General features: G+C 33.6%; 2 protein-coding genes across 2 annotated transcripts; both read right to left on the bottom strand.

Moving 5' to 3' along the window:
• LOC126727826 (F-box/FBD/LRR-repeat protein At3g26920-like) lies at nt 1-1,752 on the bottom strand. The gene is made up of 4 exons (XM_050433736.1): nt 1,536-1,752; nt 629-1,437; nt 306-515; nt 1-123 (listed from the first exon to the last, which is right to left on the bottom strand). The coding sequence occupies exons 1-4, from the start codon at nt 1,750-1,752 to the stop codon at nt 1-3; spliced, it is 1,359 nt and encodes a 452-aa protein (XP_050289693.1).
• Nucleotides 1,753-7,245: 5,493 nt separating this feature from the next.
• Nucleotides 7,246-19,514, bottom strand: LOC126725201 (uncharacterized). The gene is made up of 11 exons (XM_050429772.1): nt 19,307-19,514; nt 19,030-19,095; nt 18,857-18,924; nt 17,776-17,806; nt 17,586-17,655; nt 14,370-14,427; nt 13,792-13,920; nt 8,610-8,701; nt 8,146-8,230; nt 7,893-7,971; nt 7,246-7,753 (listed from the first exon to the last, which is right to left on the bottom strand). Exons 1-11 carry the CDS (start codon nt 19,311-19,313, stop codon nt 7,689-7,691), a joined length of 750 nt encoding a protein of 249 aa, XP_050285729.1. The 5' UTR covers nt 19,314-19,514; the 3' UTR covers nt 7,246-7,688.
• Nucleotides 19,515-21,641: the final 2,127 nt, after the last annotated feature.

Genomic DNA, 21,641 nt, shown 5'->3' with positions numbered 1-21,641 from the left:
CTAACTAGTAACAACAAGAATAACAAGAATTTCCACCACATCAAAAGTAGCTTGCCTAGCATGAGAAGCAAAAGCATATAACAAGAATGGTGTTGTTTTACAATTATAACTTTGTTTGAAGAACTAAAGCATTATTTAGCACCATCAACAGTCACCAATGAAAACATAAGTGCAAGTTTTTAGATTGCAGGAAATAAATAAATGTATACCATGAGAGATATGTTGTCAATACGAGGTTACTGACAAGAGATAATAGTCGAAACATAAGGAGCAAGTTTCTATGTTACAGGAAATAGATGTGATACCTTGAGAGATATTTGGTCAAAATCAGGTTTTGAATTTTTGCTGCATTCCATTGATAAAATGTCTGGAAGAGGAGAAATCCAAAGCAAGCTATCTACAAGCTCACCTATTTCATCTCTTGTAAATGACTTAGATATTGATACCATTAAATGCTTAACATTATATGATGGTGATGGTAGGGTTTCTCTAAGTTCTTTTGGAATAATTGCATTCTTCACAAGAAAATTAAACAAAAGAACAGATTAGAATTGATATACAAAAACAATAAAGAAAATGGAACGAAAGAAAACAGTAAGCAAATAAAAATCAATTGATTTAGAAATACCTCAGCCCGTTGAACACTAAGTTCCAATAATTTAGAATTACTCAGCTTTGAGAGGAATTCAATCTTCTCAACATCCGTAGGATCAGGAACATTAAGACATCTCAGATTGTAGGTAGCTTGTGATAGAGCCAAAGCATTTGATGAAATAGATGCTTGATAAGTTCCATAATATATGAATGTAGATAATTTAGGAGCATCAATCTCGACCTCAATCAGATAGGCGCATCTATCTAAATCCAATGATTTAAGATGATGATTTGAAATCTTTATTGTTTTCAGCTCAAAGCAAATTTTTAGCTCCAATTTCTCGAGGAGTGCAAGCCCAGGAAGATTGTTATTGAGCCACTCGTTTGAAATGTAAACAACACATAAACTTAATAGTCTTAAATTTTTACAATGAAGTAGATTGAACCCTGATCCTATCGTCACTTGACGCATAGATAGATAATAAAGATTAAATGCTTCCAACTCAAGACTCTCAAGGGCATTGCCTTCTAATGTAATCGCCATGACTTTGGGAACATTGGACGCCTTTATACTTTTAAGCCCTCTACATTCTCTAAACATCATGGATTCTATAACAGGACACCCAGCAATTAAGTTCTGAAAAATTTGATCATCTGCATCAACATGAGATAAAGAGAGTTTTTTCAAAGAGGGTAGGTATATATCACCACAAGTTGACTCCAACTTACACTTGTATAGTATCAACACAGTCAACGATTTTGCAACCAAAACTCTCTGAGGCAATATATAATCTATGCCGAAATATCCAAACTCAAGATTCAGCTCTTCGACATCACTATCAACTAAAAAACCAATCCAACGGTCAACAGTCTCAACAAAAGATATCGATTTTTTCTGAGCTCTACAATGAAGTAGAAACTTGTTTATATGTAGCCTCTGCCTATGGTGGCTTTCTGGACCTCCGGATTTTTCTTGTTTTTTGGAGACCACCACAATGTTGTGTCAAAGTAAGTTTCATCAAACACAAGATTTGGGAATGTAGTCCATATGTGTTTCCATCTGGTGGACAAGACAGTAGATTGAACAACTTGTTTGATGGGGAGGAATGACAGGATGTATTGCAGAACAACTTCCGGCAACTCAGAGATACGGTCCATCACATGAAAAACTGTTGTATTACACTTACCTACGTATAAATATTATAAAAGATTTACAATGGAAGAAACAAAATTGACAAAGAAAAAGAAACATACTGATCGCTCGCACAAGTTAATGCATAATAGCCACAAGCACTCACATCAGCGTGTATAATAGAAAAATGTGTCAAATTACATATTTAAGTCCAAAAACTACCCGGATCAACCCATCTCTATAAACATGTATATTTACATTTTTCACTATAGTAATGGTTATTATTCACATGCAAATCTAGTTTTTTGATACTTTTTTATTCATATACACGAAAAGAGAGATAATTTGAGAGAGTAATATAAAATTGATAAAATATATATATATATATATATATATATATATATATATAAAAACATGTATATTTACATTTTTCCTATAGTAACGGTTATTATTCACATGCAATTCTAGTTTTTTGATACTTTTTTATTTATATACACAAAAAGAGAGATAATTTGAGAGAGTAATATAAAATTGATAAAAAAAAACTATATATATATTAATGAAATATTGTGTAAATTAGATAATGTTATGGATATTTTTGAAAATGGTTATCTAAAATAAAATAAAAAAATAAATTCTTATGCTAAAATAGACACACTGCCAATGCAAATGCTTGGTACATTGCCAAAAATCATCCATGTAAAATTGTGTAGACAAAATAGACAAGGAAAAAAATTATTGTACATATTAAAAAAAAGTAGGTTCTTATGCTAAAGGAGACAAAAAAAATTTATAATATAAGTTTTAAGATTCAATTTCTGCTTGCAACAAAAACCGATTGATGTCTTACTATAATGATAAATAGCTATTATTAAAAGCGGATACCATAAATTGAAACTCTCTAAAAAAAAAGAATATAACGTATATAATGTGGTGGATGTTTTGAAAAGTATTGTATAAATTAAAAAACGCAGGTTAGTGACAACAAAAAGTATTGTGTAAATTTTTTTAAAAAAAAGTTCTTATAGTTAAAATAAACAGAATTTTTTGCGGCTACTAGATTTGACATCAAAAGAAGAAAAATACTACAAGAATTAAAAAATAATAAGAAAAGAAAACTAGTTCATACTTCGACCGTCCATCGGTTTTCTCCAATCAAAGCTTTGTCACCGCCGAGTTCTCAAAGGTTCTGCAACTCTCGAGTATAAATCGAGTGATGGACTTGATGGGTTTTAATCAATATCTTTTTTAAAGGAAAACATCTCAAATTGTGATCACAGAAAATTTCTTTCCTTGACTATAAAAAAAGCAAATTAATTGTAGTACTTTTGTAGCCCTATTATATATGTAGACGGACAGAAGAATCGTGAACTCTTTTGGTAATTAAATCATAGATTCTTAATTATATCAATTTACCGACTTTATTAATCCAGTAAAAATCAAAAGTATCAAACCCTAGTCACTTTTTTTTTCTTTTTTCTTTTTTCTTTTTCCTCATAAAATTCACTCCATAAAGTTTAGAAAAATTACATTTTATATTTTATATTTTATATTTTATATTTTTGGTGATTAAAAAAATTATATTCTTAAATTAATAAAAAAAATTTAGCTGGCAAAAGTAATAAATTAAATCTTAAAATTTAAGAAAACTAATAAACTAAAACCTTATACTGTCAAAAATAATAGAATAAACCCTCAAGTTTCAAAAAAAAATTCAATTATCATTTGTAATTTCTTTAGTTTCTCTGTTTGATTCTCAAGAAAATGATAGAAGTTGTTATTTTAAGTTATAAGTGAAATTTATGATTTTTATAAGCAAAGATAAATAAATAACAAAACAAAACAAAACAAAACCCTAATGTTGAGAGAGAAGAGGGACAAATGGGTAATTTCTCATTTATGCCCCCCATTTTCTCCTAAATATGTGGAGACAAGGAAATGATGGGTTTGGGTGTCTTTCCTCTCCCAACCAAACAACTCTCTCACCCAAAATTCTTTCTATTTCATCTCTCCATTTTTCATTCCTCTCAAATCACCTCAACCAAAACAAACACAGAGTGATGCGCCTGGCACAACCCTTTTTTTTTCCCCCATTTTAAGAAACAAAACATCATGGCTTTTTATTTAATAACATGTAAATCAAAAACAAAACAACTATGAAGATCCAAACCAATAAAGGGAAAGAAAGTCTTGCTCTGTTGGCTGAAGCATGAGCTAAAGTGTTGCTTTGTCTAAGTGTACGAGAGAGAGAATTTATGTAACAAGCTAATAGAAGACAAAGTGTCTCTAACAAGATGAATAAAATAAGACTATAACAAATTTTTATGGCAAAGAGCATTGATAGAAGACTCTGAATCACCCTATAGGATAGACCTGTGATGACCAATCTCTTGAATAAAATGGACAACTCTTCTTGCAGCAAGAGTCTCCAGGATTATCATCAAAGATGGCATAGGGACTCTCTCTGACAAAGCCGCCATAATTTCTCTTTGAGAATTTTGAACCACCACTCCAATGCCTTCTTCATTCAAATCTTTAGATATGGCCCCATCAAAATTTGTTTTTAACTCACCAAAATCGAGGAGCCTAACCTAGTAAAGGTGTTTTCCATTTGAGAGAGAGAATTTTTGTGGGTCTTAAGTCAATAGTTTTACTTAAGAGAGAATGAAACTCCAAGGCTTTATTAATCCTATTTCCTAATTAGCCATATAGACCCCAACCAAAGGAGATGATGATTTGCCAGGGCACAAGAGAATTATTGTGTTTTTCCCCGGTGGTAGTAGGAGTATTAGTTTTGAATTTTGAGCCAGTTTCAGTTTTTGCAAGGGATTCAAAAAGGAATTAGCATGTAAAGGTGGGATTCCTAGTTTGCACCGAAAGGCCAAAGTGACAGCTTGACAAGGCAGTCTCTGAAAAATGTGGGAAAGTGGCTCAACTCTTACAAAGCCAAGGAGACACATGGATTCCTAGCAGCTTATCTTTGTAGCCGACCAAATTCCTTGGAATTCACTCTGCTCTTTACCAGCTGAACTAGTTAGAATCCACTTTTGTTCATAGTTAGGACTTAAGAGATCAAACTTAAAACTATTTAAGTAAATTGGGGTTTCCAACTTCTAATACCCTGGAATCTAAAGCTTAGGAACTCCTAAAGTTAATTCATAATACATCTCGTACCTCTTAGGGTCTTCTAATTTAAAGGGTTACTTTTTCGAAATGGCAAAGATCAATATACAAGCATTAAAGTGAAGTATTATGAAAGGCTTCGATAGTTGGATTAACCGATTAAGGTTTGTGAAATTGAGCATAAATATATATATAGAGAGACACACACACACACTAATGTCGATGAAGGATGGTTCAAAGGAAGAGACGGATGAGACTAAGTATGTTCAACACTTTAAAAAAATAAATAAATAAAAAAGGTCCCTGAAACATCTTGAAGCAGCTTCATTCGGATTTATCCATGCATGTCAGATGCACTTGTCACCATAAACCAGGCCCCCACTATCTCATGCATAAGCGGACATAACTCATTGTAAATTGTAGTTAAGTTAGTTTGAAGTCCATGGCCTATAAATAGCCACTCTGTAACTATGGAGGCTATATATATATATATATATATATATATATATATATAGGGTTATGCTAACGAGTGCCCTAAGAGCACTGGTTAAGAATCCATTTTAGGAAAGTTTTGACATCACTTTTATGGGAAATGAAAAAAGCTGTTAAAACATTAATTGTTTTTTTTTTTTTCTTTTTCCATAAAAACTTTCTTTAATTGGATTCTTAACGAGTGCCCTTAGGGCACTTATTAGCATTTCTCATATATATATATAGTAACAGTGAACAGTAACGTTAAACAATAACTTTTCACCTTTCAACTCAAGACAGCAGGAGTAGAGTCCGGAACTTCAGTTCAAAGAACCAGTCTTCACCATTTTGGCATTTTGTGCCGAAAGTAACAAAGTGACCATAATCATTAGGAATCAATTTTATCAAAAGCAGCAAGCAGCATCTTTTTTTTGGGGGGGGGGGGGGGGGGGGGAGGGGGAGGGGGAAGAAGTATATATATATAACAATTATGTTTACTAGTTACCAGTTTCTACTAGTCTACTACTATTATTTTAAGCCTACAACTTCGTGTACTAAGCCACTAGTATGGGATGCCTCAAAGTCTTCAAATGCAACTCGCATTCATCTTAATCCTTAAACAAGCATTTTAAGCATATTGAACCCAAGATACATGACGTAAATGGGAGGAAAATCAAGTAGTCCTAACCATAAAGTAACACATTGTTTATAGGTTTGAGTTCATATTCTTTAGCAATCAAACTTGAAGCTAACTATGCAAATGCTATAGTAATAGCTTACTTGTAATTGATTAAAAACATATATGTAGGATATAGAGAGAAGCTATGAGATGTTTAATTGATAATCCTAGAATTACTTAGTAGTTTGGAGAAATGGGGTCTAATTAGCTTGAAAAGGAGCTTGAAGTCTTTATTGTGCAAACTTGTCTGGGTAGCAACAATCTATCTTATTTACCAGAGAAACGTTAAAATTCATTGAGGCCAAATTCAAAGTGAAGACAGGATGATTCAAATGATCAAATGGGAAGTTAAAACCAAAATCTGCGATAGAGACAGCAACAATAAATCAGAGGTGAATATAGCTTTATGGAAAATGGGAGATCCCTGGAAGTGTACTTAGGCACTTAGCAAGAAAGGCTTCTTTGTTTGGTGTCTATAGACTATAGTGGTTTGAACCTTGTATAGAGTAGCAGATTGGGATTCCAGTGCCGTAATGTTATATGGGGTTGTGTTTCTTCTTTGTTTTCAATTATTAAAATAGTTTCATCACCAAAAAGAAAAATCAAGCATGCATGAATATAAACCATTCATTGAAGCTATTAATCAGGACAAAAACTTTCAAGCTAATAATAATAATAACAACTTGCTAAATTATATTCTTGGCTTTTTGAGTTCGGGATTATTTTCATTTTGACCCTTTACATATCAAATTTTTGCTCTTCATGTCTGATTCCATTTTCAGATTAACCCCTTACATTTCAAATTTTCGTTTTAACCATTCATATTTGATTCAATTTTTTGTTTGGCCTTTTACGTTTCATAATTTTCATTCTGACAATTTATTTTAGTCTTTCATGAGAATGAAAATTTTCAAACATCAAAGGCCAAACAGAAAATTAAATCAAAACGTTAAGAGTCAAAATAAAATTTTCAAAACATAAAGGGCTAATATAAAAATGAATCAAACATAAAGGGCTAAATGAAATTTTAAAACCCAAAGGGGCTAAATGAGAATAACTTCAAACTTTAAAGGCCAAAAGTATACTTTAATCTGATAACTTTTATTAATAGGAAAGACATTATGTACTATGTGAACACAGTTCTCTTAGAAGAAATACATTAAATACGAATTACAATCAAAGAGAGCCAATAAAATCTACAAACTAATTTGGATAATTCCCAAGTGCAAGACCAATAAGACCATGATCACAAAAAGAAGAAATTTCATCTCAACAATTGAAATTTCCATTCCATTAAAAGTACGATTATTCCTCTCTCCACATGACACCTTAAGCTTAAGGGGGCTAATGAAAGAATGATCTCATTTTTAGATACTTAAGGATTGTTGATTACCAATAACCTAACTCACTTTTCTCTCCTAAAAGCACAGTATAGTTCAAATGAGCATAGTGCATGACAGCATGCATATGTCCAAAATCTATCATGGCCATCTGGGGCTTCATTAATGGAATACAATGTTTTAAAATTACAATAATACCTCATCCTCACTACTTTACTAAATGGCATCACAATTACTAGAACTAAATTTCCTGGCAAGACAAACAAGCCAAAAATACGTACGACAAAAAATGATACAAATGGATCCATGCTGAAGAGTTCTCCGTATGCATTGTTTAGATGGCTCTCATCTATGAATGAGAGGGTGACTCAGATTTCTCTGCCAGATAGTGCTCAAGCATATCTTCTTCATCATCTGCCAAACAAAAGAGAGAAAATGGATTCTTTGTCAGACTTAGCGTACAAGGCTTATCAAACTCATACATATTTGCAAAAGATAAATCTGGCCATGGTCATCAAATCATCAACACATGAATATGGAGAGGGAGAATCACCTTCGAAATCATCATCATCAAAGTCAATATCTTCCTCATCTTCCACATCAGATCCTTCAGCAACCGCAACTGGACCTCTCTGTGAAAGAGAAAAAGGTCACTTTAATTATTCATTATTTATAAATTAAGCCAAGTTTTTAGAGGGAGTCTCCATGAGCTTTTCTTCTGCAATGCTATTGACTCCTGAGCATGGAGAATATTACGTTAAGGTATCCATAGATAAGAGGGGTTCATAGTCAGTTAGGTAACATACCGCAGAACCTCTTCCACTTTCAAACCACTGTCTTCCTGAGAGCCTCTTTTCCTTAGGTGCAGTAAGTGCAGACTCAGGCATTAACCTGAAAATTCGTGCACATTTGTTGTCATAAAATTAAATATAATAACTACGGCACCGATGTTTTTGAACTTGATAGGTAATGATACAAGAATTGGACATCAAATGGGAGGTTGAACTCATGCTATACATAATAACTAGGGTAATACTAGGAAAGGATATCAAAAGCAAGGTTGAAATTTCCAAGAACACAGATTCTTGAGTTTGTACATTTATCCTTCCCACATCTACAAATGTCATTTATCTATTACGCACAGCCACAAAGGACATTTATTCAGGGAATGCATAAAATGAAATATGCCTCTCATAAATGAAAACACCTGAGGTACGAAAATGAATCCATGGTCCAAAAAGGAAAATGAAAATCTACCAAGAGGACTTACTTGGCTCGTTCTAGTGCCAACTCTGCTTCAAACCTTTCTCTCCATGCCAGAAAAGTTTCAACGGTAACTGGTTCTCCATGTGGAATAATAACCTGAAAAGGAGAGGGAAAGGGAGTGCAGGGAAAATTGGGGGCAGGGGGGAAGACAACAAAAGTTAGAAGCAGCTCCAAGAACAAAATTTAAGGCAAGCATACCCAACACAAACAACCAATGCAAAGGTCTGAATAAATGCCTGGTTGGTAATGAAGTATTGACAGACCATTGACAGCTATGATAAACTCAATGCCAAAAGAAAAAATGTAACATACAGAAAGGAAAAATATGACTTCCTTTCTTGATTATGCATTAGTATACAAGCTTCATCTTAATGAATGGTGCAAGTATCACTCAGCTGGAATAAGAAGCAATATCGAGAAGGATAATTCTTTTACTAGAAGAAAGAGAAGAAACTCAAGTACACAGGGAGTATAAAAGAGGACCCCCTAAAGAATTACAGTCTGAGGTTAAAAGATCTACAAAAGAAAGAATAGAAGCCCTGCCAATATCAATAGCAGACAACCCAAAACCACTACAAGTTCATTATGGCAAAAAGAGCTTCATTCCAAATAAAGCTTTTATCATGCTTTCCAAGCAACCTTTTCCAACTGAATTACAAAATGACCACCTTCTTAGGCATCACTTCCAATGCAATAAAATAAAAAGAACCACAACTCCCTTGCAATAGAGCAACGGACAGATGATCAACAGATTTAACACTACATTTAAATGTTCAACACCAACTCACTAGGATAACATTGCTATCCATCTTTTTTTGTGTGGGGGAGGGGGGTGGGGGGGGCCGGGTGCGGTGTGCCTCATACAAAGAGATTGTGTCAGGTGATGTACAGGCAACATACCTGAGGTCATGTCAACTTATTGCCAGCCAGAAAGAAGGCCTTAATTTCTTTCCAGGGCTAGATCAAGTGATAACTCCAGCTCTGTTTGTGCTTACTGTCATATATTTTGTTTACCACCAGTTCCAAGCCCAGAAAAAGGAGGATTACAATAGGTTGACAGCCAGCGTACAATTTAATCACTCAATATGGCTAAAGATGTACTTAAAGAATATAAAGGATGTGGGTAACCAACTAAGGAAACTTGGAGATAGAATAAGGAGGTTCAAGTAGCAATTAGATTAAAGAGAGAGAACTATAGAAGCCTACTTAGATGTAGAGAGCATGTTGCTTATGAAAATAAGTGTGAGAAGGGAAGCAAAAAAGTATGTCGCCAAATGTAAAGCTTATGATGAATTATATAGCTAGTTAATTAAGGACAGTCTGGAACTCCATGCTAATCAACTCGACAAAATCTTATCAAATTAATTAGGGACAACTCCATTAATTTTTTTTACCAACACAATAACCTTCTTAATAGGAATTCTGCTTAAGTTGTCATACTAAATATGAGAAAATAGGTGCAAACATAAAGCAATATAAGGAAATCAACAGGCAAGATGCCACTCCATGCAAATCAATTCAACAGAGTCTTATCAAATTGATTGAGCAGCTTTATAACTCTTTTTCACCAAAACAATAATTTTCTTCATTAGAGTTTTGTTTAAGACCTTGAATTTGTTGGTGTTATCATTCAAGAAATAATTTTTTCTTAAGTTTCTCAACCTACACCAAATTATATATATATATATATATCATTAGGGTCAAAAGGAGATCGCCCTAATTAAAAATTTGGAGAGGCCACGGAAGATTAAGGTAAGGAAGATCACAATTAAGTGAAAATAGGCAAAGCCCATGTACATAGGATGTGTACAATAGGTACAGCAACATCAAGCAGTGAAGTACAACTATCAAGCATCTCAAACAAAAAACAAATGACAACAAACCCAAAGCATTTATCCATTCAAACAAAATATTGAGGAATAAAAGCTTCAGATCAGAGACAGAATTTTCATATCCTTCAATCGTCCAGGACTCTTAGCTGTCTGCTCTCACCAATGCTCCAAATGATACAATGGTGGATTATTCTCCAAATTGCCACACTATGCATCCTACCAAACTTGCTTGCCAGCTTGCTAAAAGCTCCACAACACCCTTAGGCATAACTTATTCAAAACTGAAAAGAGATAATACCATGTTCCACAGTCCCCAAGAAACTTTTATGTTGTATTTGGACGTTGGAGAACTACATTCTTTGTTTTAATAATATTGTAACTTATCAAAAAAAAAGGTCCCCAAGAAACTAAGCAATGGAGGAGAAGGTGATTAGTAATCTCCCCATCCCCCTTACACATACAAAACCAGTCTAATGATTATTTGACGCTTCCCTAGGTTATCAACAGTAACAATTCTCCCCAAAGCTGCTATCCCAAATGAAGAAACAGACCTTAGAAGAAACTTTAGGCTTCCACATGCAACACCAAGGAAGAGACAAATGAGGTGTAGAATGTAACATCTTATAATAGGATTTAACCTCAAAGACATTCAGTGGAGAAGGATTCCAACATAGAGTATCCAACTCAACCTGCCTTATCAACCCTAAATAAAGCAAATCCATGAAAGAGGCAACAAACTCAGTTCCCAGACATGAACCAGTCTAACAAAGCTTTTTTTTATATAAGTAATGAAAAATTTTATTAGAACCAGTCTAACAAAGCCTATATCCTAGTGGTAGTTGTCACCAACATTAGTCAAATGATCTGTCAGCACAGCATCCTGTTCTCTCATGATATTGAATAGTTCCAGGAATCTATATCGTAAAGGTGGTCTGTAACACCAAGAGTCATGTTAAAACTTAATAGAAGAGCCATTGCCTACCTTGAAACAGGTGAACTGGTGGAAACCCTCCCACCCCTTTAATAAATTCCAAAGGCTAACCCCATACAGACCTTTGTGTTGCACCACCCTCCTCTAGAGAGCCCCTTTGTCAGTTGCATACCTCCAGATCCACTTCCCCAACAACGCCTGATTGAACAAGACTAAATTTCTAATACCCAAACCGTCATTTTGAAGGGGCTCACACACACAGCTCCAACTAACTAAATGTTACTTGAACTCATCAGTAATTCCACTCCATAAATAATCCCACAGTAGCTTCTCTATATGACAATCAACCCCCATGGGAATAGGAAATAGGAATAATATGTTGGGAGGTTAGATAAAGTGCTCTTTATTAGTGTCACTCGGCCTCCCATGGAGAGAGACATTCTTTTCCAGCCGTTGTTCCATTTTCTCAAGCAGTGAATTCCACACAGCCTTCTCTTTGAAGGTGGATCCTGCAGGTAGACCCAAATATGTCATCGGAAGTTTAGAAACTAATAACCCAAAATTCTTTTTGGCCTCCACCAAATTCTTTTTGGGCTTCCAATCAACTTTATGGTGTCTTCGACTTGAATTATAGTAATTCATTTAGTTGCCTTATCATTGGTTCTTGCTGACTTGCTGCAAAAGACCAAGCCCTCTAGCCTAGATGTCTCCTCTTGTTTCTAAGAAAGTAAAATGAGACTCCAAGGCTTTAACTTTTCACAGATGCACAATTTATTTGTGTTGCGAATTGACATCTCAACATCCTCACTAAATTTATGGTAGTCTTATTGTCATGTTTCTTATGTAGTCCTTTGATTCTGTCAAGCAACTAAACCATTTTGCCCAGTTTTCTAAAATATTCTTTTTCAATACACACACACATGCATGCATGCATGCATATTACATATAGACACACTGTTGTACTAAAACCTATGCATATTGCCATAACGGCTTTGCCACCCACCCTATTATTCTCTCTTTTTAATGTATTTGATGGAGTAGTTTCTTTTCAATACAAATTTTTCTTACCTATCAAAAAAAAAAAAAAAAGTATTTGTTCTGCCTACAGGATTCTTTGATCCTAGTATAGCCCTAATTTATTGATGATAACACCTCATCTTCAGCATAAGCCATTTCATTTCCCACTTTTAAACATATTTTTCTAACCCTGTCACTAGATAACTTGGAATGGGCTTCACCACACCATTTTTTGCATCTGCCAACACCTACCTTATTAAAAAATCATAACATGTGTGCCACCTGAATGTCTAAACTTAAAAGTCATAATATGTCTCTTTTTTTTTATAAGTAATGAGAATCATATTAATCATGAAGAAAAAGCAAAAACAGCAAATACAAGGTGTTCATGATGGTGAACACAAGAAACAGCAACAAAAAACAACAAAGATATGAAAAGCAACTTAAGGAGCAATTCTAAGGGAAGTAAGAAACTCCAGAGTAGAAAAAAAGGCATAATATGTCTTAGAAGAATGAAAAATTCAACAAGTAACATCAGCAACCATCTTGATTGCAAACAGATAATGCTTCTTCTTTTTTAATGGTTATAACAAATATATGAATTCACAATTTTTTTTTTTAAATAGAAGAAAAAAATTATTTAAAAAAAGGCTACTTCATGTCTAAATGACACGAAGAAGCCTAAATAATGACAATAGAAAGAATTATATAATATAATAATGACTCTATGAATAACATGATGGGTTTATTATTTGTAAAGCCCCACGCTTGAGACCCCTTGTATAAGGAGCTAATAAAGGTTGCTAACAACTGACTCCTCGTACTTTCCACGTCTTCAAAAGTGTGCCAATTGCATTCTCTCCATATTATCCACATCAAATTTATGATTTACAAATACAATATAACATTTCACTGTCAATGGGTTTGCAAGCTCTAGAGATCTGACAGGCATGTTGATAGAGATCAGTTGTGACAAATTTTTTATAATTTTATTGTTTCCTTTTCCTGGATGAACTATAATTTTTTTGTTAATAATTAACAATACTTATTGATGCAAAAAGAATCCAAGTACACAGAAAGCACACAATGGGTACAAGAAAATCAACCTCTCAAAGTAAAAATATTAATCATGTTAGGTAATGAACTCGAGTAGTGAAGATAGGATTTTATGTTGTTGCATCACATATTAATCATGTGACAGATTCTGCTTCTACATGCCTATGTTGCATCACATATTTTGCAAAGAAATGTTCTGAAACAGAAACTACATTTACATATCAGTATAGCCAACATATATCAAGTTAAACAATATATATTTACCTATCCAACAAAAAAAAAAAAAAAAAAAAAAAAAAACAAACAAACAATAGATATAAGAAAGAATTGAAACTACAGAACATCCATACATCATCTTTTGTCGCCTCTTCTGCTTCAGCATCCTCAGCATTTGTGTCTGCACCATACCGTTCAGAAAGCCACTCTTTAGCTGATGAAACTAGTGTGTAAACCATAGCCATACCAAGATTTTCAGATGCCTGTGGAATGCAATAACAAATCAAGATATGCTATATATTTTTTGTACAACTTCACATCACTTTTTGAGTATTTTAACCATCTTAGAGATTAAACATCATTAGTAGCTTGTTATAAATTTCAGTAATTAAAAAGCCCCGTCAGCCTGTGTGAGAAAAGGGCACCACATCATTTCTTATTTTGCAGCTCTCAGGAGATATTTGACATGCAATTTAAGTTTGTTTAGGTTAATAGAGTGACTGACCGCCCATCAGACCATTTTCATTTTATGACATTTCTTAAACAAAACTGATATTTTCCATCTCAGGTGGCTGTTTTATGTTTTTTATTTTTTTCCATGTTTGGGGGTGGAGGGAAGGGGAGAGGGTGAATGGAATATTCAACTGCACTCCATTACTGGGAAATCGTATAACATAAAGAATGTAAATGAACTCAGTTGCACCAAAATTACCTCTTGTTCAAGATTTTCTTTCAAAATTCTAAGATCTTCTGTATGTATTCCTCGCAAACTGGAAAATGAAAACTACCATCACCAAAGAACATATCAACATAACATATGGGTTCAGTTTGAAGAACCACATTCATGCAGTTACCACTTATTAGTAATCTAGCTGAAAAAGGAAATATTGATAACAGAGTGCTATTCATATAACAAATTTGTCTCATCTCAAATTTGTAACAGGGGGATAAGTTCTAAAAGAGACTCCTATCATTTAGATGAGCTCCCAAAAGCCCCAGTTAAAATTTGCACCATTTAGCAGATTGAATAATCAGCAAGTACATGCACAAGAAACATTTGGATCCATTTTTTTTTTTTTTTTTGATAAGTAATAAAGATTCATTGATATCAAAAAGAGAGAGACACCCAAGTACACAGGGAGTATACAGGGGTGAACAAATCAAAAACGAACATTACAAAAATCAAGTAAATCCAAAATAGAAGAAAAAGGATGGTTTCTCCACACAAAGAACCAATCAAGTAAGGTTCTAAAAAAAAGAAGCTTGAGATTAGGCATGGAACGCTCCTTGTCTTCAAAACACCTACTATTTCTCTCCTTCCAAATACACCACATCAAACAATGAGGAACAACCATCCATATATCTCCATTATGACGGCGACCAAAATGACCTTGCTAGCAAGCCAAAAGCCCAACAACAAAGAATGGCATAACCCAGCAAACTCCAAATAACCCAAAAACCATATCCCACAAAGAGGCACTATCCTAATTTATATAGGATTTGTTGTAACAAAGAGGCAAGTGTGGCGGATCTAATGAGGTTCACCAATGGAGTCCTCTATTGGGATTTTCAGTTTTGTAGGGAGGTGCATAATCATGAATTGGAAGCTTTCAGAAGCTTCATCAATTCCATTTATTGCACACCTGTAAGGGGGAACGGGGAGGATAAGAAATGTTGGTTGCCTTGTAAGAGTAAGGTGTTCACGGTTAGTGCTTACTACCATCTTCCAGTTGGCCATAGTGAGCAGTTTTTCCCTTGGAAAAGCATTTAGAATAAGTAAAGCCAGCATTCAAAAACAACAGTCAAAAAGAATGATTGGTCATATTCAGTAGTTAAAATATTTTTTAGTGGCACATTACACACAAATCCCATGGGTCTTGAACCCATAAATGGAGTTGTTAAAATACAACACCACACATGAACATTTTAACTGACCCCAAGGCCCCAAACTACTTTTTAAGGCTATGAACCAGGACTTTATTGGTCAAGAACTTTGCTGAAGGCTCATTCCTTATTCAGCACATATGATGTTGAAAAGGATGGCCTTTGGAGAACTTTGAGAAGGATGCCCTTGGTCAAGAACTTTGAGAAGGATGCCCTTTGGAGACAAGTGATAGAGTTGAAATATGGATGTCTGTGGGGGGGGATGGTGTACCAGATCTGTTAATGGTCCTTACGGTGTTGGTTTATGGAAGAGTATCAGTCAGGGATGGCCTTCTTTCTCACACCATATTCTGTATGATATTGGTGATGGGTCCAAGGTGAAGTTTTGGCAAGACTGTTGGTGTGGAGAGACACCTCTTGTAGTTAGCCACCCTGACCTGTTCAGATTTTTTAGGAATAAAGAGGCTAGTGTGGCTGAGCTTATGAAACCCCCCAATGAAGTCCTTTTTTGGGATGTGCTTCTTTAGGGGTGTGCATGATCGAGAATTAGAGGCTTTGTCAAGCTTCATGGATACCATATATGGTTCTTCAATTAGGGGGTTTGGTGAGGATAAAATGTGTTGGATTCCTAGCAAAGATAAGGGGTTCTTGGTGAAAGATTATTATAGAATTTTAGCTAGTCCTACTATCTTCGGTTTTCCTTGGAGAAGTATTTGGAAGCAGAAGATTCCCTCTAGAGTAGCTTTCTTTGTATGGTCTGCTGCCTTAGGGAAATGCTTGACGATTGATAATTTGTGAAAAAGGAAGGTGTGGATTTTGGATTGGTGCTACATGTGCAAGAGTAATGGTGAATCGGTTGACCATCTCTTCCTTCATTGTCCTGTTGCTATGGATCTATGGTCTATGGTTTTGGGTTTATTTGGAGTATCTTGGGTTATGCCGCATACTGTTTTGGGGCTGTTAGGGTGTTGGCAAGGCAGCTTTGGTCGTCATCAAAATGGTTATATATGGTCCATCGTTCCTCATGGCTTAATGTGGTGTCTTTGGAGGGAGAAAAATAGTTGTTTTGAAGATATTGAGAGATCTATTCCGGGCCTCAAGCTATTCTTTTTTAGAACTTTGTTGGATTGGTTGTTTGCTTTGCAAAACCAATCATTCCCTTCTTTTATTGATTTCCTAGATTCTTGCAATTTTTTTTTTTTTTTTTTTGTCCCCTTGTTCACTCCTTGTGTACTAGGGTGTTTCCTTTTTGATATCAATATATCTTATTACTTATCAAAAAAAAAATTCCATTAACAATTTCATAGTATAGGATACGCAGTTTTGATATTTCATCTATGCAATGGTGAATTCATATCATCTTTTCATTTATGCAATAAGCAGGGGAGAGACTATCAGATATATTGGCGAAGGAAAGCAAGCAGGGGAATGTAGTAGACAAGATGATATAATTGTAGATTCTGATTGCATGGAAATGGGCAATCTGGTTAAATCAGCATTCAGATAAATGGCTACTGGTATATAGTTATTTCTTTTTACTAGTGGGGTAATTATAAAAAATGAAATGAAAACAGAGAAGCAACACAGTAGCATAAGTATTGTGAAAATTTATATGTTACAGATTATAGATACCAAGGTCAATATGAAGGATGGTTTACAACTTATTTACAGAACACAGACATGGCAGTAGGGACAGGCATATAACAGAGTAGAGGTGCAACCATATGATGCCACCTTTTTTTTTTTTTTTTTTAGAATCCATATGATGCCACTTTTATTTTGCATTCACCAAATGAAGGTAGTTCTAAGAATGTTGATTTTTTGTGTTGTATGCTTCTGTGCAGTAGAGGTGCGTTCAATGAGTTCAGAGCAAAGCTAAGCCAATCAAAATTAAGGTCGAAGTTGAAAAGAGAAATTAACAAAACAAAAAAAAAGGTGAAAATTTGAGTTATAGTTATTATAGAATAACTGCTAAAGCTTATAAAAGGGGAGAATGGTAGACTGCTTGTTAGTGCAGCGATATCCGCATGAAGAATATACCAACCTCTTTACATTTAAAAGTGGAGGTTCATCTGGATACTTCTCTGTGTGTGAGAAAATCAAAGCTAGCTCAACTGCAACAGAAGTTTCGGAAAAAGTTCCCAAGAGTGTATTTTTGTGGGTGTATTAGGAAAAAGAAGCAATATATGCTTATCAATTATGAAAAAGAAAAAAAGAAAAATAACAAGAATAACCTGGAGTGGACAACTCATCTCCCTCATCATCCTGTTGAACATAAGCAACATAATACATGTAAGGAAATTTGTTTGCAATAGTAAAAATATTAAATTGAAGAAAGTTGGAAGTATCCTTAGATTGTAATCTCACACACACAATTCAAAAGAAAAGGGGTCCAAAGGGCAATTATCCCCCTCCCCCGGATTGTAACAATTCTGAAAACTATACCCAAGAAACTACATTTCAATTCCAAAAACTATATCCAATAGTAATTCATACAGTTTTAGACAAAAAAGTGGCACCCCCCCCCCCCCCCCAAGAGAGAGAGAGAGAGAGAGAGAGAGAGAGAGAGAGGGTTAAAAATGTATAACTTCCTAACTCCACACATTAAGGAGGGGAAAAAATTAAGCATACATCACATAAAATGAATTGATTGATCTGTGGGGTTGAACACACACATTTACATCCTACATAGAAATTGATTCTTAGGAAAGTTGACACAAAAGCCTCACCCTGCTTTGCATAATGTCACAAAATGCAACAGTGGTGGCTACAAACACACATGCATGCACCACACGGAAGTGACAAAATATTTGCATTTCAATTTCATGCATTTCTTGTTACTTCCTAAGTCTAAGAATTGTGGTTCAATGACAAACTTCTAGAATTTAATACACCCACTTGCTATTAATGTGGCATGAACACAAACTCAAGTCCAGCTTCACAAGTTAATCAACTTGAACAAAACTTTTCCTACCATAACCTAACTAACAAGTCCCCCCATCAAACAAACCCAAGCCTAAAACCTAGAAAGCACGGACACGGACATGGGTACCACATGGCAATACAAGCAATTTCTTTTTTTTTTTATAAGTAAAAAGAGAATATTATTAATAAAAGAATAGCAAGAAAAGCACACAAAGTATTGTTGTTGCAATACAAGCAATTTCTAAAAAATTATAACATGACATGGCGGTAATAACACAGGTAAAACACGGGTACAGCACCCCAAAGGAAGTGTTTGTGCTTCCTAGCCTAAAACAATCTGTAACTTTAAAATTTTTAAAATTTATTTTAAAAAAAGGGATGAGTATGTACCTGAGGGATTACTTTAATTTGGAAGCATCTGTTGGAAGTATTTAAGCCACTCTCACTAGAGTGAATTTCTGCAACACAAAGCCATATTGCATGTCAAAATAGCAATACTCACAAACAAAAATTATGAATCAAATTCATTGGCAGAAAAAAGGGGCATCACACAAATTACAAACCTTTGAAATCATCCATAAGTATGGCTTCCAAAGCCTCAATTTCCATCTCCTGCTCCTGAGCATAGTCTGTTCACATATTTTACACAAACAAAAATTGTAAATTTAATGTGAACGCAATTGGGTTATCTACGAACTAAAAAAATTTATCGAATTTAGCAGATTTAAGATGTAACAAGAAAACCCAGATCGGAAAAATAAGATTTTGATTGATATTTGAGAAAATAATAGAGTAATCTGACAAAGAAAAATAGTGAAAGTGAGGAAGATTTATGCATACCCGTCATGGCTATGATAGGCTTTTTGAGTTTTTGAAAGCGGTTTAATAGCTTCTGTTCTGTGATTCTCCGGATGTAGAAATAAAAATATAAAATAAAATCAGAGTGACTCTACAAGCTGAAGAAGACGGCCACCCCAAACTCACTTCGGTTTTAAGGTGGGCTTTTTTTGCTGTTTCGCTTCTTGTTGTTCTTCTCTTCTTTGGGTCTTTTTGTTTTTTGTTTTTTTTTGGGAAATTCCGAAATTGTGTATTTAAAAAAAAAATACTAAAACTTTTTCTTTCTCCTTTTTAAATAGTTAAAAAAATCTCAGCTTTTTATCCAAATCTCTCCCTAGCCCCAGTAATAATAGAATCGCAACTTTTGCCATAATTTTTTTATAATTAATCCATATGATAAGTTGTGAGTGGTAGTTGTAAACCCATATAAATCTACCATTTTTACTTCACCACGTACAGCTTGTCACATGAACAAATTATGGTAAAAATTGTGTCAAAAGTTATAGTCCTAGCATTTTCTTAATCCGTGATCAAAACAATTAAGTGATTAATCCTTATTTAGTTTAGGTTAAAATGCAAATTACACATTTTAAATTTGACTAAATTCCTCCTTACCTCTCAACCCCTAGCTAGTATTTAAGGAGGTACCATAAAACCAATTGGGTCATTAGCATTTATTTAGTTTAGGTTAAAATGCAAATTACATCTTTTAAGTTTGACTGAAATTTATTTTAAACCTTTAATTTTATTTTGGTTTAATTACATCATTTAAGTTTTAAATTGATTCAATTCAAGTTTTCATTCCAAATCCATTAAAAAATTTATGTTGATCAAATAAAAAAGTTATGGTTTTTTTTCAACTCTTATTTTTATAATTTTATAGACTTTTTTCATGTGATCAATTTATTTTATTTTTTCAACAAAAATTATTATTTAATTACATAATGACAATTTTAGCAAATATGACAATTACATACATTTAATTACACACTTAATGACAATTTAAGTACATACTTATTCTTTGTTTCTCCAAGTTTTCAAAATAAAATAAAAAAAATCTTTGTTTCTCCAAAAAAAAAAAAAACTTATGACTATTAAGACACGTTGTTTGTTATATAATATATGATATATAATATTTTGATGACAATAATTCTTTTTTTAGTAAAAAAAATGTTATAAACTCATGTGTAGAAGTATAACTCACCCTTAAAAACTGACTTTTTATGACAGTAACTAAAAGATTAACTTTACAACTCTCGTAATAACTAAATGCATTTGACATCATCACAAATTTTAATGTTTAATTAATATATATATATATATATATATATTTTTTTTTTTTTTTTTGAACGCAAATCTCATTCGGAAACAAAGATCAGGAAGCCACATGCCTTATCCTTAATAACGTAAACAAAACAAGGAGGGCCAAATCCCACGTCAACTTTTGTTATATAATATTTGATGTTTCATAATAATAATGACATAATAATAAATATTATATAATTCGCAACATTAATATAATGTATGAGATGTCGTGTGCTTTCACATGGATTTTTGTTTGTGTATTTACTATTTTAGATATGATAACTTATATATTTTTTGTGATTTTTTTTAAATATATCATTTTTTTTTATATTTACACATGTGGCTATTATCTACCTTCTTTTATCACTTTAATTAGTATGTCTCGTTCACTTAAATCAAGACCCCTTTGTTTACAAAACTTGTGGTCACAAACAAATTATAAAAGTTAGTCAAGATAATAAAGAATTAATTAAAATTATTAGAGTTAAAAGTGAATATCAAAATGATTAGAGCCGTCTATTAAAGCTCCTTTTCTTTTTGCCTGTAACATTTTATTTATTTATTTATTTTTTTAATTTTGGTAAACTCGTAATAACATGTACTGTTTTAGTGTTTTACATCACTAATGTTAGAACCGTAGAAAATGATGGTGGGACCCATATAATGCATGTGGGACAGGTGTAGAAATTTAAAAATATTTTATATACCAGTACGTTGCGTTCAAAATCATCTTCACTTTTTTCATGGATTTTAGTTCACATGCGGTTTGGTTCCAAACCCATGCCACCTTACCTTGGTACAACCGAACTCAACGTATTGCTCTTCTCCAACAACCAACAACAATTATGGATCAATGGCCTTCCAAAAAAAAAAAAAAAAAAAAAACACAACGACAACAACAATTCCATGTATTCAAATTTATATAAATAGTTCATTTCACATAGTACAAATAATGTTCCATACTGCGGCAGCTCTAAGAATATTTCTAAGATTCACTAAGAAATTTAAATTATATAAAATCTAATTAAGTGAT

This window comes from Quercus robur, chromosome 5 (assembly GCF_932294415.1).
Source record: "Quercus robur chromosome 5, dhQueRobu3.1, whole genome shotgun sequence".
In the NCBI taxonomy this organism is placed as follows: Eukaryota; Viridiplantae; Streptophyta; class Magnoliopsida; order Fagales; family Fagaceae; genus Quercus; species Quercus robur.
The sequence above is the reverse complement of the archived record's forward strand: the minus strand, read 5'-3'. Positions and strand labels throughout refer to the sequence as shown.

What these genes read in the sequence shown, in the direction of transcription:
- LOC126727826 (XM_050433736.1), bottom strand. Translation starts at nt 1,752, where the DNA reads ATGGACCGTATCTCTGAGTTGCCGGAAGTTGTTCTGCAATACATCCTG. An exon ending in TTAGTGTTCAACGGGCTGAG is followed by an intron (nt 516 to 628) that starts GTATTTCTAAAT and finishes TTTCTTGTGAAG; the next exon opens with AATGCAATTATTCCAAAAGA. An exon ending in TTGACCAAATATCTCTCAAG is followed by an intron (nt 124 to 305) that starts GTATCACATCTA and finishes ATAATGCTTTAG; the next exon opens with TTCTTCAAACAAAGTTATAA.
- LOC126725201 (XM_050429772.1), bottom strand. An exon ending in AAATTAAAGTAATCCCTCAG is followed by an intron (nt 17,807 to 18,856) that starts GTACATACTCAT and finishes TATGTTCAACAG; the next exon opens with GATGATGAGGGAGATGAGTT. An exon ending in CCACTTTTAAATGTAAAGAG is followed by an intron (nt 14,428 to 17,585) that starts GTTGGTATATTC and finishes TTCATTTTCCAG; the next exon opens with TTTGCGAGGAATACATACAG.